Source organism: Phocoena sinus, chromosome 5 (assembly GCF_008692025.1).
Source record: "Phocoena sinus isolate mPhoSin1 chromosome 5, mPhoSin1.pri, whole genome shotgun sequence".
Lineage (NCBI taxonomy): Eukaryota > Metazoa > Chordata > Mammalia > Artiodactyla > Phocoenidae > Phocoena > Phocoena sinus.
In genome coordinates this window covers 120,365,616-120,383,290 of record NC_045767.1, presented here as the reverse complement: position 1 = coordinate 120,383,290, position 17,675 = coordinate 120,365,616, and the positions used below count along the sequence as shown (strand labels likewise).

Sequence of the window (17,675 nt, the reverse complement as noted above, 5' to 3'; positions counted from 1 at the left end):
TAGATGAATTTATTTGTTATTTAGTGTTTGGTTAATGTTGCAGTACATTGAAAAAGGAGTTATTACAATGTAATGTTTTTGTTTTGTTTTACATTTAGGAGGTCCATATGCCTTTCTGAATTAAACTTACCCAACAAATAAGGGGGAGGCACTAATGCTAGTGAGAATATTAGTTTATATTTGCTTTAAGATGAGAAATAGAAAGAGGGAGAGTCTACATTGCTAAAACCACTGACAGTTTCTTATTTGCAAAATCACACTAAAAGTCTGCTCTACTTTGTGGGAATTACTTTTAGGAGTAGATTGTGTTTGACTTTTTCTTATGTGGTTCGAGATATGATAAAAAATTATCCTATTCTTATGCTTATAGATCCTTATTTCAAAGAACTTCCAACTCTTCTCCACTGTGCAGCAAAATTTGGCCTAAAGAACTTGGCTGTTCATTTGCTTCAATGTTCAGGAGCAACTTGGGCATCTAAGATAAAAAATTTGGAGGGTTCAGATCCAGCACATATTGCTGAAAGGCATGGTCACGAAGAACTCAAGAAAATCTTTGAAGACTTTTCAGTAAGTATTTTTCCATTTTATCTCTAAAACTCTTTTTTATAAAATTAATATGTATGTATGTGTGTGTGGGTGCATGCACATTGCTCTTGAAAATGATGCTACTCTACAGCTAGTTTTTAGCGTCTGTTGGCCCTGAGTCATTCATTGTCTTAAGCATTTTGCAAGATTATTCAGCTTGTTTTCATATGCCATAAACCAGCTCTGACTCCACACTCCCACCCCTAAATAGCCCCTTTGAAACTTATCTGGTCTTTCTGGCTTCTAAATAGCCTGTTCAGTATTGGAAAGGAGATGTTACCAAGGAAATGAAAACCTATTACTTTTCGTCTTTTGTTCAAAAGTCTAAGTAGGCGCTGTTAGGCACGTAAAATGAGATAAATATTTACTAGGTTAAAGGAGTATATTTTGATAATTATTCAAAAAGTCTACCCAGTAAAAAGCTAACCCATGTTGTTTAACTTTGTTTCTGATATGTGATTGATTCCCTTTCTCTCTCTGTTAAGTCCCAGTTCTTTATTGTGTGTGTTGAAACTCCAAATTTCAGAACACCCTTTGAAGGATATTAGTTCTGTAAGACTGCAACCAAGGGACGATTGAAGGAGGGGATACTACCTTAGTACATAAAACACACTTTGTGTTTCCTTAATCAACCTTAGAAAAGCAATTATTTTCTGTTTGTAACAAAGGTATGCACATTTTGCTCGAGAAAGTGAATTATACTTCTGATGGCTCTTAGGAAAATATAATAGGCAGTTATTGTGTTGGTGAATATATTGTCAGAATTTGTCTTTGGATTCTCAGAAGATAATTTTATTGCCAAAGAACAGTTAATATAGAACATTGAAATGCTTCTGGTCATTTTAGCATATATTCTGATTATTAGGTTAAGTAAATGTAATATTGGACTTCCAAAAACCATCAGTATTTCTGATTTCCAGAGAGTAAAATGACAACCAATCTAACTTTTTTCTCCACTTTTAAGAAATAGCAAATAGTTATCAGAAGAGCATGGGTATCATCCACCATCTGGAACTACTTGTATTTAAAATACAAGTATTTATTTCATTTACAATAAATACAGAAATTAAGTTTTGTAATAAAATTAATAAACTACTTTTTATATTCTATGTCCTTCAAATGAGGAATAAGCATAATTTTTATTCATGGAAAGGTTTTAGATAGTGATTGTCATATATCCGATGGATGCGTTCATTTTAGTTATTATCCACTGTACATAGTCATTGACCAGTGCAACATGGCATCTATCTCAGGTAAGTCAGTGAATCAATTCAGCCTTGTAAATTGGCCCACAATAGTCCTATTATTCCTACATCCTGGGTACGCAATTCTCTACAACCTTATTCTCAAATTTTTAACCACTGGTGGACGGAAGTTAAAATTTCCCCTAGAAGTCTTCAACATCCAGGGTTACTTTCCAAGATGATCCCTGATTTTCAAAGAGTGACGTTTCCACTTATGGTTCTCCAGTGAGGACTCAGCTTTTAACAGATGCAGCCCCATGCAAAACTGCACATACTTCATAAATAACATAGTACTAAATAATAATGACAGTAGATACAAAAGCAACTATGAGGGTAGGATTTGATGGATGTGGGAAATGATTTTTTTTCTCTGGGTATTTATACCTTTACTCCTGCAATAATAGCATTGATACCAGTAGATTGGTATCACTGTCTTTAGGTGACTATTTATTCTTTCATAGTGGTTGCATTCTAATTTTGCAGTTATACTTGATAATTATTCTATGAAATTTGTTAAATTATTTCATGTATTCTGTCTCGTTGTGAGCTGTTACATTTTGCCAGCATATCTATAGTAGACATTGACATAGGTAGGACAGATCAATTATTTTGCAGATGTTCTGCTGTCACGAAGGAAGTGACTATGGAAGTGTGTCAGATAAACACATGTTGAGACTTTATACTATAAATTATAGTAGCTATGTCTTTTTAAAATTATATCTAAACTTAATAGAGAAAAATGTGCGATCTATTTGCATTGCTGAAATACTTTATTGTTTGTTTCATAACATTTACATAGCTTTAATGTTATAACCACATTCTGATAAATCTCAGATTTGTCACATATGCATTCAAATTTTCCATGAATTATTTTTCAGAATTGTTGAAAGGAATAGATATTCTTTCAGTTTGCAGTTTATAATCCACCAATTGACCATACTCTGTACTGAAGAAATATATTTTTTTTTAAATTTAAACATACCCCGCAACTGATTTACTGATTTCTTCAATTCTTCCTAATCCTCCATCAGTGAAACAGTGTTCATTTTAGAATCTCACAGGGAGTTACAACACAGTAAGTTTGGTCATTGCTGAATAAAATGGGTAGGTAGAAGGAAAAAGTCGCTCATGACTTTTTAAAATAAAGATAAAAAGAGAATCATTAGCAAGCATTCGTAAACGAACAAGTGCCATCCATCTCTTAGTGTTAGCTAGATGAATAAGGAGGAAGAAGGAGGAGCCTCAAATCACATTCTTGATGTTTCTTCGTGGCGTTTTTTACTTTGAAAGGTTAATAATTTATGTACAATCTATGAATAGAGACTTTTGATTATGAATGGGTAGCTTTCATGTTTTGATAGTTATCAAATTAACAACTACACTTGTTTCATGTTTTCAGTACTATTATAGATAATAATACGATACATTTCTATAACCCATAAAGTCTTTCAAATAAACTACTCAGTTTTCAGTTTCTGACAATGCCTTCTAGAAGAATTAATATGAAAGGCGGATGGACAAAAAGCCACAGGATTGGTGTTTAATTCCACAGTTGAGTGTGAACCACAGTTTGCTTCATAGAATTCTTGAGGAAATCTCAGACTATTTCAAATAACAAGTAGCAATACTGACAACTCATTCAGTCCTCTAAAAACTTACCTTTTAAGTCAGAAATACCTGAGAATTTGAAACTAAAGTGGAACTTGGCCACAGATTACAAGATACTTTGTGATTTAAGATAAAGTGTACAGCCAAAATTAGAATGTGCTTTAAGCAAAATAATACGTGATATTTCTTTGTGTTATCTTGAGTATGTCACCCCATTTACCTCCATCAGTTTTAAACACTTCAGAAAATGATTAGATCACATGTAAGTAGACAGGGAAATACATCCTCCTCTGTGGGCCGGCTCTGGAATTGGAGAACCAACAGGTGATTACTAGGAACCACTTAATTAACCACTAATTACTAGTATCCACTTAATATCTTTTCTCTTCCACCACAGTGTTCACTTGTATAGTTTGGTGTGTATATTAGTAAGATCTTAATCATACATAATCTTCATGAAAATTTCAGAAATAGTCACTTAGTCTCGCTGACTTTTCAGGAGGACTCCTCACTGGGAATGTTTCTGTTGCTCACGTCTGTGATGGGATTCTTGTGACAGCCTGCTCTCATTGACTTAGCCTGACACTGCTGTTTGTCCCTGTGGACCGTGGGCTAGCGTGTGTGTGCGCCCACGCGCACCAGAGGGAGACAGAGAGCACGAGATTGATTCTGTCGCCCTCTAGTGTCTGCCTGATAGACAGTGACCCTGATCTTTTTCAAACGGTCAAGGGTTTGGAATGACAGTACAGAAGAGGTAGATGTTGAAGCACCTGGAGTATCCCTAATATAGAGCAAAGGCTGACTGATTGGTGTAGGAACCCATTACTCGGAAGTTAGGCTTTATGCTTCGGGCAGTGAACATTCACCTTTCTTAGCCCATTATTTCTCTCAGTCTTGGCTTTGCTCATTTGGTGCTTTCTCTAGAGCAGCGGTCCCCCACCTTTTTGGCCCCAGGGACTGGTTTCGAAGGCAGTTTTTCCATGGACGGGGTGCGGGGGAGGGAGGAGGGACGGCGGAAGGTTCAGGCAGTAATGTGAGCGATGGGGTGCGACAGACGAAGCTTCACTGGCTCTCCTGCGCCGCTCGCCTCCTGCTGTGCGGCCCGGCTCCTAACAGGCCTGGACTGGTATCGGTCCACAGCCCGGGGGTTGGGGAGCCCTGCTCTAGTGGATTATTCCATTTAATTTAGTAAATATTAGTATATGCTAATTCCCTCTAAATGGCAGCGTACCCTGCTTTGCTTATGTCGTTTTTCTTTCTGGTAAGTCTAGAAGCTAATGATGAGTAATGGGCTCCCCTCCCCTCCCACCATCAGGTGCCCACGAGGTGCTCAGCATGTGTTTACTCATTGATGGGACAGAAGGCAAGTGTCAAATTTAAGGACTTGTTTGATCTCACTTACCCAGTAATATCCTTAACCGGATCCCATGTTTTAAAAAATATATGTTGCTCATATTCTTTCTATATTCAGGATATTTTTTAAGTTTAGGTTTAGTATCTTCATAGACAAATAACACAACTGCTCTCTTCAGCATTTATTTTTAATACGCCAGCCTACAATGAAGTTTAGAATTCCAGCCTTTGTTCAATACTGATGTTCTGTTAGAACTGAAGAAACTGGAACAAGTCACATAACTGCACTTGAGGGCATGCATTACAAATTCATGTCTCAGTTATGCTTTTGGAGCTACTTAGCAGTCTCTTTCTAAAATCCCATTAAATGCACCATAGTGGTGCATTACAGAAGTTTATTCTTCCCCAAGCCCTCAAACTCAGTTTTGATGCTCTAACTCTGCAGCTGTAAACATCCTGTTAAAACTCCCTCAACTCCTTCCTCTTACCTGTCAAATTTTTATTTTTCCTCTAGTCATGAGGTCTTGGGATTCAGCCACGTTGGATTTGAATCCTGACTTCATCAAATACCACATTTGCATCCTTGAGCAACCTCTTTGTTTTCTCTCAGCTTCAGTTTCTTTATTTGCAAATAGGAAAAGTAATTCCTTACAGGATGTTTTTAGGACTTGATGACATAATATGAAAACATTAAAAGTATAGTAGATCCATAATAAATGATATTGCATTCACCTTATTTTCCTTTGATTTATTGTTATTCATATCAACTTGAGACCTCACCATCAATCATATTCCTCTCTTTCTCCTGCATCATTAATCTCTCCCATTATACTGACTCTTCCCTGAACAAGCATGTTCAGATACACACACATGCACACACACATGCTCCCAACAACCCTGCCTTCTCTTTGATCTCTTTTTCAGTACCAGAACTAACTGAAAGAATGACTTTTCGTTTCACTCATTTCTTTCCTCCTAACAATCCAAGCTTCGCATTCAGCCCACTACTGAAGCTGCTCTGTCAAAGACCATTAATAAGCTACCGTAGATCAGACCCATTGGATTCCTCTCAGATGTTCTTTGGCTCAAGCTTTGGCACTGGATTGCCTGACCCTGTCCTCTTCCTAAATCTCCACTCACCCTTTGTGACTTCCTTCTCTTACCCCATCAGTTAAGGTTCTTTCTACATAGTCTTCTCTGGTGATTGACAGCTAAATCATTGTCTTTAACCTGGACCTTCCTCCTGACTTAAAGTTCCAGTTTTAGTTGCAAGCTGAATGTGTCCACGTGGATATGTTACAGGCCTCTAGAGCTCAACAGACCCAAATGATCTTTTTCTTTTCTCCTGGCTAATGGCATAATTATCTGCAATATTTACTTGGCCAAAATTTGAAAGTCATTTTCAACTCCTGATTAGATAGCCACAAATGCATATACTATTTCCCATTTTTCAGGTGAGGAAACAGATTTATAAAGTACCTTGCCCAAAGTCACCCTGCTAAAAATATGTCTGGCTTAACCCCGAATCCATTCTCATAGCCTCCCTCTCCCTCATACAACCCTGATCCACACCATCCATTCAGTTACCATATCTTAACAGTTGTACTTACACATCATCTATCACATCTGTTCCCTCTTTTTCCTTCTCTCTGTGGCTCCCTTGGTTTGTACCTTCATTATCTCTCTTCTGGTCGACTGCGCTAAAAAGCCCCCTAGGAGGTCTTTCCTTCCCAGTCTTTTTGGCCTCAAACCATCCCATATCAGGCTGCATACTGAGGACCCACCACAGCATAGCCCAGCTTACTATTTTAGCCTCATCCTTAATTGTACAACTCAGCTGCCAAAGTCCATTTGTCCTTCCTTCATTTCATTATTTCAAGCTATTCCCTTTACCTAGAAGTCCCTTCCTCCTTAATAAAATATCCTGAGCTCTTAACCATGCCCAAATCTCAGCTCAAACTCCACCTATTCCAGGAGACTTTCATAGAAAGAGGCTGTAGGTGTGTACTTCCACTGTCTAACTTTAATCTCCTTCACAAATTTTAGCCTAATCTAGGAACATTATGTGCTAGATTCTGAGAGCCACGTGTCTTGAGATAGGTGGCTCTGGAGCCACCTGAGTCTAAATACTGACTCTGCTACTTTCCAGCCATGCGCCCTGAGTAAATCACTTAATCTCTCCTTGCTTCAGTTTCCTCATCTCTAAAATGGGGATGAACACCTTTTTTGGCACCATTGTTATGATAAATAAATAAAAATACGTGTAAAACATGTACAAGAATACCTAACAAGTAATAAGCACTCTAAAAGTTATATGGCATTATGTATTGTTCTCCTGTTATTCTGTTTCTGAGGACCCATTCTTTTGTGGGACTTTTTATAGTTTAAAGTATTAATAAGTACTGGTGAACGGTTATTTATTTTTATTTACTTGTTTGTTTTGCACGTCTGTCTCTCCAATAGATTATGAATTCCATGAGGGCAAGGACAGTTTTATCTCTTTTACCGCAGTTTCCCTAATATCTAACACAATTTTTGGCCAACACTATGGGTTCACTACATAAGTGTTGAATGAATCAGTTAATCAATCAGTGTTGACTACATTAACTTTCCAGTTCCTGGAGGCAAGTGTCATGCTCTGTTTATTCCATATTCCCCACAGCATCTAATATAGTGTCTTCCAGGTTGTAGATAATAAATGTTTATTGAATAATAACAATAGTAAAGGCTCTAACCCCAAGGAGAATTTTTGTGTTTTGTTTGTTTTTTTGTTTTGCTGTACGTGGGCTTCTCACTGTTGTGGCCTCTCCCGTTGCGGAGCACAGGCTCCGGACGCGCAGGCTCAGCGGCCATGGTTCCTGGGCCCAGCCGCTCCGCGGCATGCGGGATCCTCCCGGACCGGGGCATGAACCCGTGTCCCCTGCATTGGCAGGTGGACTCCCAACCACTGTGCCACCAGGGAAGCCCCCTAGGGAGAATAGGGAGAATTTTTTTAAGTGTTATTTGGATAAATTTATCCAAGATGAGAAATAAATATTTTCTTGTAGTTCTTTAAGACAAGTGACTATGGGGAAAAAAATTCGGATAGAAGAAAAATAACCCCCCCCCAAAAAAATTATTGTAGCTTCCAGGAACTTACCATTAGTGAAAGAGACATTTACAGCTGTTCATTATCACAGTACAAGGGGTTTTGATCTTGGCAAATATTCCAGTGTTTTAGTGTTAAAACCCACACTTAATCTTCTTGAATCTCTCTTCAAATCCTACACAAACAACTTTTGTCCTTTAAGAACTAGATTCAGACCAATGCAATACATTAAAACATTATCCACCACATTTATCATTTATCTAAACATCTAGAGGTATTTTGTGATTTTATTTCTATATTGTTCTTACTAAAATTAATTTTCTTAGGAATAGAATATCTAGATATTCCAGTTTTCTAATTTGTAAAATATCTGTCCTAGCAACAGTAGGCATTTACCTGGCAAGGACCACTGGATAAATTATGTGATTGTTATTTTATTGTAAATGAGAAGAGAGGGAAAGAGATCATATGCTTCTCTTGTGAATATGAGAGAAGTAAGCAGTTTCATTTTATATTTGTTATTGTCAGTTTAGTAAGGTATGTAGTTAATGAACAATTACTAAGCCTGAGGATACTGTTCATTGCATTTGTTGACCAGTAGCATAATTATTGTGAATGACTTTAATGAATGCTTTTTGAATATGGAATTATAAATACCATTGGTTTGGGGGAAGTCTTAAAGAACATTCACATGAGAATACACAACTGTGAAAATACACAAGATCAGAATGGAGGTCGTTTTGACTTTTCTTGATTGTGAACATTTGCCATGAAATTACGAATTGGCTGTTCATATTAAGTGTACTGATTTAAGATGATGATATTAGTGGCCTTGTTCCTATAACATAACCTGAAATGTGTCTTAAGTTCATTCAGTGCAAGCTCATTCTTTTTGTTCCGTATAGATCTGACTCAAGAAAGGAAGGGAAAGAAGAGAAAACAAGCTAGCCTTTATTGAGTACTTCTGTGTCAAGCATTATGCTTGGTGCTTCCACATTAGATCAGTATACTAATCTGTGTGAATTAGACATTTTTACTCCCATTTTACAGATCAGGAAATTAAGCTAAGACTGTTGATTGGGGATGTGCACTAATCTGGCAGAGCTGTATTTCTCATCTAAGCCCAACTAAGTTCCACTTAATGATTTTTTAAACTACTGCTAACTAAGTTCCATTTAATGATTTTTTAAACTACTGCTTATCTCTTTCTTCCTTAAAATCAAATACTACCAATGTATTATCTTTTATTTTTCATCTTTAGTATTTATATTCTGGTTAATACACAAGTAGACTGATGACTCTGTTGAACTTTATATGAAAAAAGAAAAATGATGGTAAGCATTGGAGCCTAGGAACCAAAGAGCAGAGAAAACTGTCCCTATGGGACAGGGATTAAATTCAATTGGGAAATTATTTAAATTGTGGTTTTAAACGTTTTTGTTTAACTAGTTTGATTTTTAAAAGTGACTTTTTTAAACAAATATTAAGACTTTTTCCTTCAAAGCAATTATGTAAGAAGTAAATTGATACTTATCCTGTATTACAGTGTATTGTATTTAAGTGAAAACAATGTCTAATGGAGCAGCGTGTAGGCATTTCTGGTTGGAGTTAGAAGACTTGTCTGGAAAGAAGCAATTATGGGATTTGTAGGGAAACACACAAATTCAACTCCCGATTATAATTACGTTTTCATTTAACAGGAAAAGGATATTGCTTTGTAAAAGGAAAAATTGTGCAATAATCTCACTCCCTAAATCATGAATGCTTAAGGCTGAAGCCCCTTGGTGGCAGGGTGCTCAATGAGCAAAGTACCTCAGGCAAAAGAAAGTCTCACTGGTGCCGAAATTGCTCGTGACAAATAAAGTGATAGCTAGTGTCCCAGAACATGATGAAATAGATGAACATAAAAATGTCCAAAACATCTTCATAAATATTAAAAGACCCTGAAATGGCAGGATGGTAATTGGAACAGTTGAAATCACATGGAATTTTTCCTAAGAAGATAAATCATGAACAGAATTTTAAATAAGGAGCATTTAATGGAGAAACATGAAGGATGCATCTGGGTGAAAGGAATGGAATGTACAATTGTGGGGAGAAGGCAGAGCACATGTAACCTCTGAGTTCTTGGACCAGAAAACAGTCATTTTATGTGATTTTTTTCATGGAATACATATTCTCCTTTGCCTTGTGTACAGTAATGACCTAGGTAGGACCATAGATCTATTTTTTTAAAAAAACTTTAACATTTAATATGGGATTTTAATAAAATATATAGTAAGGAATCCTGTTTTTAGAGCCTAAAAGAGCTTATACACACATTCATGGTAGGTATTTAAAAATCCAGACAATAGGTTTTCTGTTTTTTGGGTTTTTTTTTTTACTAAAAATAAAAGTGAAAAATGCAGTGAAATAAATCAAGATATTTTTCATTCCTTTAGTCTGCTCTTTTTGTGGAAAGATTTTCTTTTCTAAATGTTTGTCATTATTCATCACTTCAAGGGAGAGAAAAAATAACACAGAATAGGAAGAAGAAAAAAGATTGCAATTTAGTGGTACTTTGATTTGATCAGACTATCATAAAATAAAGCACCTTGTGAGACATACAGACACACACTCCAACTGAGAGAGAGAAACAGCAGTTTCCATTTAAAGGAATTATTAAGAGAATTCCCTGGCGGTCCAGTGGTTAGGACTCGGTGCTTTCACTGCCAGGGCCTGGGTTCAATCCCTGTGGTCTGGTCGGGGAGCTAAGATCCCACAAGCCACAAGGTGTGGCCAAAAAAAAAAAAAAAAAAGGAAATTATCATTATCGTCCAAATTATTATTGGTAACAATAAAAGTAAAAATTTTGAAAATAGATTTGTTGAATTTTATAACTTGTATCTAGTAGCAATCAAGGTAACTGAACATCTGCTAAAGATCTATTTTGTTTCTCCTACCATATGTTATATGTATATTTCTAAGAATTTAATGTGGTACTTATTCTTTATTCAGTTCTTATTCTTTATTTATATATTCAACTTCAATATATGAACAAGTTGTTGATATTTTAAGAACAAAATATGTGACTATACATCCATTTTAATTTCTGAGAAATGACAGATTTGTTTTCCTTTCTTAAAATGATTAGATTATGAATGCCACATAAATCAACATCCACATTTTTAAGCTTTCACTAGATCAGAAATTTCTTTTTAGTGGATCACTTATCTATGCCAAGCTGAGATTTTACTTTATAGACTTCAACCTGATTATACAGAGATCCTGTCCACTGTTTTATAAATCTGTCTGGGCATGCAATCTGAAAAAGAATACAGAAGACAAAATTCCATGATAAGTATTTAAAACTCAATACCTACTTTGTTTTATGTAGCATTCATAAACCAACAGTAATACAGAAATAAATAAATTTTATATTTGATATCTTCCAATGAGAAAATGCATCTATTTACATTTTCCTTTTAATTTAAAAATAACACATGGTTATTTTAGAATATTTGGAAACTAAAGAGAAATACAGAGGTTATTTATAATTCCACTTTCTAGAAATAACCACTTTAAACATGCGTTTCCTTACATTCATGTTTGGAAATTTAAATAAATTTAAATGACTCAAAACCCATTATTTAGCTAAAAGGTTCTCATATTCTAATTACCCCTAGAACTTTTAGAGTAAGAGATTTATGTCTTTCCTAATAGTGCATAACTCCATGCTCTGGCTTCTTTTTTATACTTCCACGTTCTGGGTGTAGCATCCTCTTCCAGTTCTTCCAGTTCTCCCAGATCCCAGACAATGTTGACCTTTTCCCTAGATTCCCACACAAACACCATTCACAGAGACTTCTGTGTCAATAGCAAATTTTAGTGAAGGTTTAGAGGCATGGAGGGAGCTTCTCTGTAGCAATGGCACTAATCTTGACCCATAATAATTAGCCTTTTTGCCTCCAAATACTGCCCCACACAGGCCTTACTTCTCTGCTTTTGCAGACTCTCAGGAGTTTAGTCATCTTCTTTCATTCTTGTCCATTTAGGTCTTTAAAATATCACTTTCCTTCTTCAAACAATTTATCAAGGAATTCGAAGAAAGTCCTCTTTATCCTCAAGAAGAATCCTGGTGTCAGCTGTTAGGAGGCATATATTTGCTCCATTTTATTCTTACAAATTTGTTGTATTGCAAAAACGTTTTATGTCCTGCTGTTTTAATTTAAAATTATATTCAACTCCTTTATTTATTATTATATACTTCTTGTAAACATGATAGCCTAGTTTTTAGTAGAAATATAATATGAGATGAATCCTTTTAGGGATAAACCCAAGAGGTTACTGCTTGCAGTTTACCTTCACTTGCTCAAAATGTTCATCAGAGAAGAATCCATCAAAACTCCAACATCTGTGCCAAAAAGTAGGCATGGCCCTACCTGAAATGTGTAAGAGGTTTTGAACAAGTTAGAAACCCCAAATGCTGCTCATCAGGTGCAAAATAACAAATTTTGATACATCAGGGCCACAGCACCAAGCACAGCCCCAAGACTGGCTCTGAGTGCTGAGCCTATGCATGTGGGAAGTGGCTGAATTTCCCTCCCTAAGGACAGAAAAATCACTACATCCAAGTGGAGCAGCTTTGCTTTGGACCTCGTAGAATTCTGACTTTAGGACTAGAAGCAGATTTCCTTGATAAAAATTTGCTACCCTAGTTTGGATTTAATACCCTTCTTATAAGACTGATATTTACTTCTAGGGAGTAATCCGTGACTGATTTGAGGAAAGGAAAGAGAAATCATGCCATTTAAGAGCACTTAGCAGTCATATTTATTTAATCACACATTGTGCTGCTCTGATAGCGTTTGAGCCTAGACAAGCATCACCATAAAGAGAAGAGAGATTTTATCTAATACTTGATATTGATTCAATATGAAAATTGATTCAAAAGTGAAAAATCCAGTCTATCGGTGAGTTGATTGATATGCATGATACCAAAGTTTACTAGTTACTCATTAAAATTTTGTATAAGTGCCTTAGGTTTTAGAAATTGAAATTACACAAGAACAGAAATGCTCATCGTTTTGATTTTAGCATTTGCCAGAAACATGCCCATGAAACTCTTAAAATCACATGAAACATGTATGGGGAAAAAAGAAAAGGAATAGAGAGGCAGGTGAGAGAAAGAGACAGACATCTGTAGATCAGAAGAAATGGGTAAGGCAGCTGTCTGTGGTATTTCTACCTACTCTGTTACTCTGAGAAAATACTTGACTTTTAATTAGTATTTTTTTACACGTTTTTCAGGAAAGACATTTCTCCTGGCCGCTAAGCCCAGTGTATGTCACTGCTTAAAATAGACTTTCCCTGAAATGGTGTTAGTTTGGCTTAACAGAGTCAAGCAAAACTCCCATTTGTAATTCTCAGTAAGAACTATTTACAGATGTCCCAGCTGCTGTTTTTTCACTGTGTTGCTACATAATAAATGATTCATATTTTCATAAATTCCTAGAAAAGCTAACAGTATCTGTATACTTTATATACACAAAGGTTATAACCCTAAAAAAAGTTTTCTCGAGTTTTTATCCCTTATTCTGCTTCCCATACAGAAAGAGACAGAATCACACGGGTCGTGACCATACCCAGATAGTCTCCATGGCAATCTGATTTTGGGGCGGGGGGTGGGAAATTGGGGCAGGCACCCTGGGGAAAGCAAGATGAGTAAAGTATGTGAATAGTCTTTGAGTGTTTTTTTTCCAACACAAACAAGTTATTGCATTATCAGTTTGTGTTATCCCAAATGAAATGAGCTCTCATTAAACTCCAAGAAAGCAAAGATTTTGTAACACAAATATAGTACACGTTTTATGTTTCCAACTTTTTGAAAAGGCACAATGTATTATTTCCATGATTTGGGTTTTCTACATCAGATATGCCATATTTTCTTTAAAAAAGTGTATACACACTTTTCTCAGAATATCAAAGTTTTCATCCTCCTTATTCCAAGGTCTGTTTTGTCTCCTCTGTTTCATAATTGTGAAATAAATTTTTTGCTTCAGTTGCATAATCGGTATTTATTAAAATGTTTTATTGTTTAAAAAGTTTTTTCAGAATTAATGATTCTTTTGATAAACACTAAATGGCACTTTGTCCTAGCAACAGCTGAACCCTGAGAAGTCACACCTCATCATCCCAGGCAGAGAATATCTTACCCTTTTGAGATGTCATAGTACCATTCCTGAATGAGATTGATCTTGCAATATTTGGTTTGAATATCTACATACCCTCATTTTTGGGAAAGTATTCTTTATATCCACTGTAAGCCCCCCCCCAGTCTACAGTTTAAGCCCAGTTCCCATTGTCCTAATGTCATACTTTATGGAAAACAGCTGGGTGGCAAATTCAGCCACAGCAAATGCACATTTTGGAAGAACTTATAATATCTCTGCTCTCATCTTCATTGTTCCAAATAACATAGCTGCTTAGAATCAGTCATGGTCTATGAGAACAAACAACAATATTATTTTGATTACCTATTGACTCAGTACATAGTGATTTTAATGCTTATTAAGTTAAAAGTAATTGAATACCCACAGGTAACAAGGCAATCCATGAAAGTAGTAGAGGGAAGCAGTATATATGTGCCTACAGTTCTTCTCGAAGAAGGATAATTAATATGTCATTAAAATTTTTTTTCAAGGTTGAAACAATATCTCATTCTGAACAGATAATTCATTATCTTTAAAGTATTTGCTTCAGACACTGGTGGTCTTCAGTATCCTACCAAGGGTCACACTCCTGCATGTGTTGGCTAAAAGGTCTTTAAAGTCCCGTGGAGCCCTATGTTTTTATAATCCTTAGACTTCCAATTTCTTAGAAACCTTCTGAACTTAAGTTCTTTTGTTTTTCTCTGGCTTCTTTCAAACCAATTAGCTTGTGTAGAACAGAGTAATCTAGAGCTGTCACTTGTATGCCTGCTGGTCAAAAGGAAATGCAATTTCATTGAGGACAAAATTAATCATAAATGTTAATTAGAACAATCAGTATTGACGTTGTAGCTTTAGAGAGTGGACCTCATGAAATAAACACAATGGCATTGTGCTTTCAGAATAAAAGTATGCAAAGGCAAATTAATTAAAATTTCATTGGAAAAATATCCCTTGGAATTTCTTCTCTGTTAATTGGCTTGAATTTCATTCATTCTTGATGTTTGAGGATAGAAAAGGGTGTTTAATATAATTCAATGTAGAATGGGTATGTACTTTTCTACTGGTATCATGGCATGGTTTCTACTTTATATAAAGATCTTTCCGAGGTCAGATTACTTATGAGAAAATTGCACAACTAAATATATAAATATTTTAAAGGAATATTCAATAAATATCATAGCTCTGAACCAAGCTATATGATTTCTTCTTCATCTCTCCTATGTAGCAACACCTTCCTTGTGATATATATGGATGTGAGAAATTAAAGATTATGCCTGACTTATTTTTTCTCCAAAAATATACTATAAAAGGAAAATAGGTGGTACCAGATGAAAGCTAAATTTTTGGATTTGTTTTTTAAGTAAATTAATCAGCTCTCACCTGAGCCCAAAAATCAATAGTCTCTCCAATTTTAGTTTGGCAAGTCAATGTATTGATTGATTTAACAAATATTTGAGTACCTATTAGATTCCAGGTATTGTTCTAAACACAAGGATTTCAAAATGAACTAAAACTCCTGCCATCATGGAATTCTAATGGGAAAAAAGACAGATTATAAGCAAATACAATTTAAAATTTAAGACATATAATGTATCAGATGGCCATTACTGTTGAAGGCTAAGAAGAAATAAGAAAGACCACCTAGTATAGGGTGGTGTTTGGGAGGAGTTGGGGAGAGGGCAATTTTGAAATGAGTAGTCAGAGGAGTCCTCACTGAGAAGGCAGCCTTTGATAACAACCTGAAAACCATGAAAGCCATGCAGGTGTCTGGGAGAAAACTGTCCCAGCAAGAGAAAAGAGCACGACAAATGCAAAAGCCCTGAGGTGGATGTATCTGACATGTCCAGAACAGAGCAAGTTGGCCAATGTTCCTGAAGCAGAGTGAATGAGAGAGAAAGAGAATAGTTGGGGTCAGAAAGGTGACAGAAGTGTAGGGCCTTACAGACAATGTTGAGGATCTTGGAGAAAGAAAGCCATCAGAGAATTCTGAAGAGAGATGTGTTCTCATTTGACACTTTGGCTGCTGTTTTGACAACAGACTGTAGAGGGCAAGGGCAGGACGGATGAGACCTGATTGGAGACTATTCCAGTATTCCAGAGAATAGATGATGAAATGATAATAGCTTAGACTAGGATGACAGTGGCGGAGATGGTGCGAAGTGGTCGATTTGAAATATACTGGTGTTTTATAGGAGAGCCAACAGATCTACTGATTCTTTGGCAGTGGGGTGTAAAAGAAATTGAGTAGTTACTGACATCTCCAAGGATTTTGGTAGAAGCAATAAATTGCTATTGTATTAAGATGAGGAAGATTGTGTGCAAAGCTGGTTTGCTGGGGAAGATTGGTAGTTTGGTTTGGGGCATAATAAATTTAAAATGCCTATAGATATTCCAAAGTTTAGACGTTAAGGTGCTAGGAGACACCAGCAGAAAAGACCAAGAATGAGCAGCCTTTGAGATGGGAAGAGACATCAGGAAATCTACTGTCCTGAAATTCAAGTGAAAAAATAACTTGACAGAGGAGACAGTAGTCACCTGGGTCACATGCTACTGATGGGTCAACTAAGATAAGGACAGAGAATGAGCCTTTGTATTTAGCAGTGTACCTGTCAAGAGCAGTTTGTGTGAAGTGCATTGAGGGAGGGGGCGTGAGAGGTTTGGGAGAGGTGGGAAAGCCTTAACATTGACCCTTAGAGGCTCAAGTGAGGAAAGAAGGAGTGGAATCAGGGACTAACGAGGATAGAACAATTCTTTGGGGTGTAAAGATAAAGCACAGAAAAGATACTGTAGCTAGTAGGGAACATGGGGTCAATAGAGGTCTTTGTTTTTCAAAAAATCAGAGTGTTTTCATCTGTCAGACATTAATATCCACTCACATTGACAAATCTTATACTCAAATCCTTGATTTGAGCCTATGGTTGAGACTTCAGCCTAAGCAAGCACATTTCTCCGTTTATTAGTGTTTAATTTGCTTTTCTCAGGACTGCCGAGGCCACTTATTGAAATCTGGCTCTCACTAAAACATCAGTAAGCCAATTAATCCATTTCCTTAATGAGAACTCTCTATTACAAAATGGGTAACTGCATAGATTTCTATTGAATCTATCAATCTTGCATTTGGTGGGGAGAATGCCAATTATTTAAGCAATCTGGTTCATTACTGCAGTATTGGACTGCGTTGCTGAACAAGCCTGCAGCTCGATTACAATAGCACTGCGGGGTGGAGGGCTTGGAGTTGATTATTTGTTGAGGACCTATTATATAATAGGTTGGGCTGGAAACTTTGTGCACATTCCCTCGTTCCTCATTTACCACTAGTCTCTGAGGAACTGCTATTTATTTTACATTTTGGGAAACTGAGACTCACAAGTTGGAAAGTTAGTCAACTCCGGGGCCAGAATTTTCATCCAATGGCCCTGAGAAAAGATGTCTAGCTGTAAAAATGATAAGAACCTACTAACTTCAGGGTCCCACTGTATGAATTCTGTAATGATTAAAATGATTCTTTCCAAGTTTAGCATAGCCTTTGAGTGGATCAGCACAAAGGGAGGCAGGGTGACCTAAATTTAATAATAAATACTCAGAGAGTGAGTCAGGTTCTCACCT

At 36.4% G+C, this 17,675-nt stretch overlaps 1 protein-coding gene across 1 annotated transcript in view; it reads left to right on the top strand.

The window, feature by feature from the left end:
• BANK1 (B cell scaffold protein with ankyrin repeats 1) overlaps positions 1 to 17,675 on the top strand; it is a 310,241-nt gene that overhangs the window by 151,543 nt on the left and 141,023 nt on the right. The window contains 1 exon segment of the mRNA XM_032632810.1: positions 371 to 567. Within this exon segment, the coding sequence (XP_032488701.1) occupies positions 371 to 567 (197 nt within the window).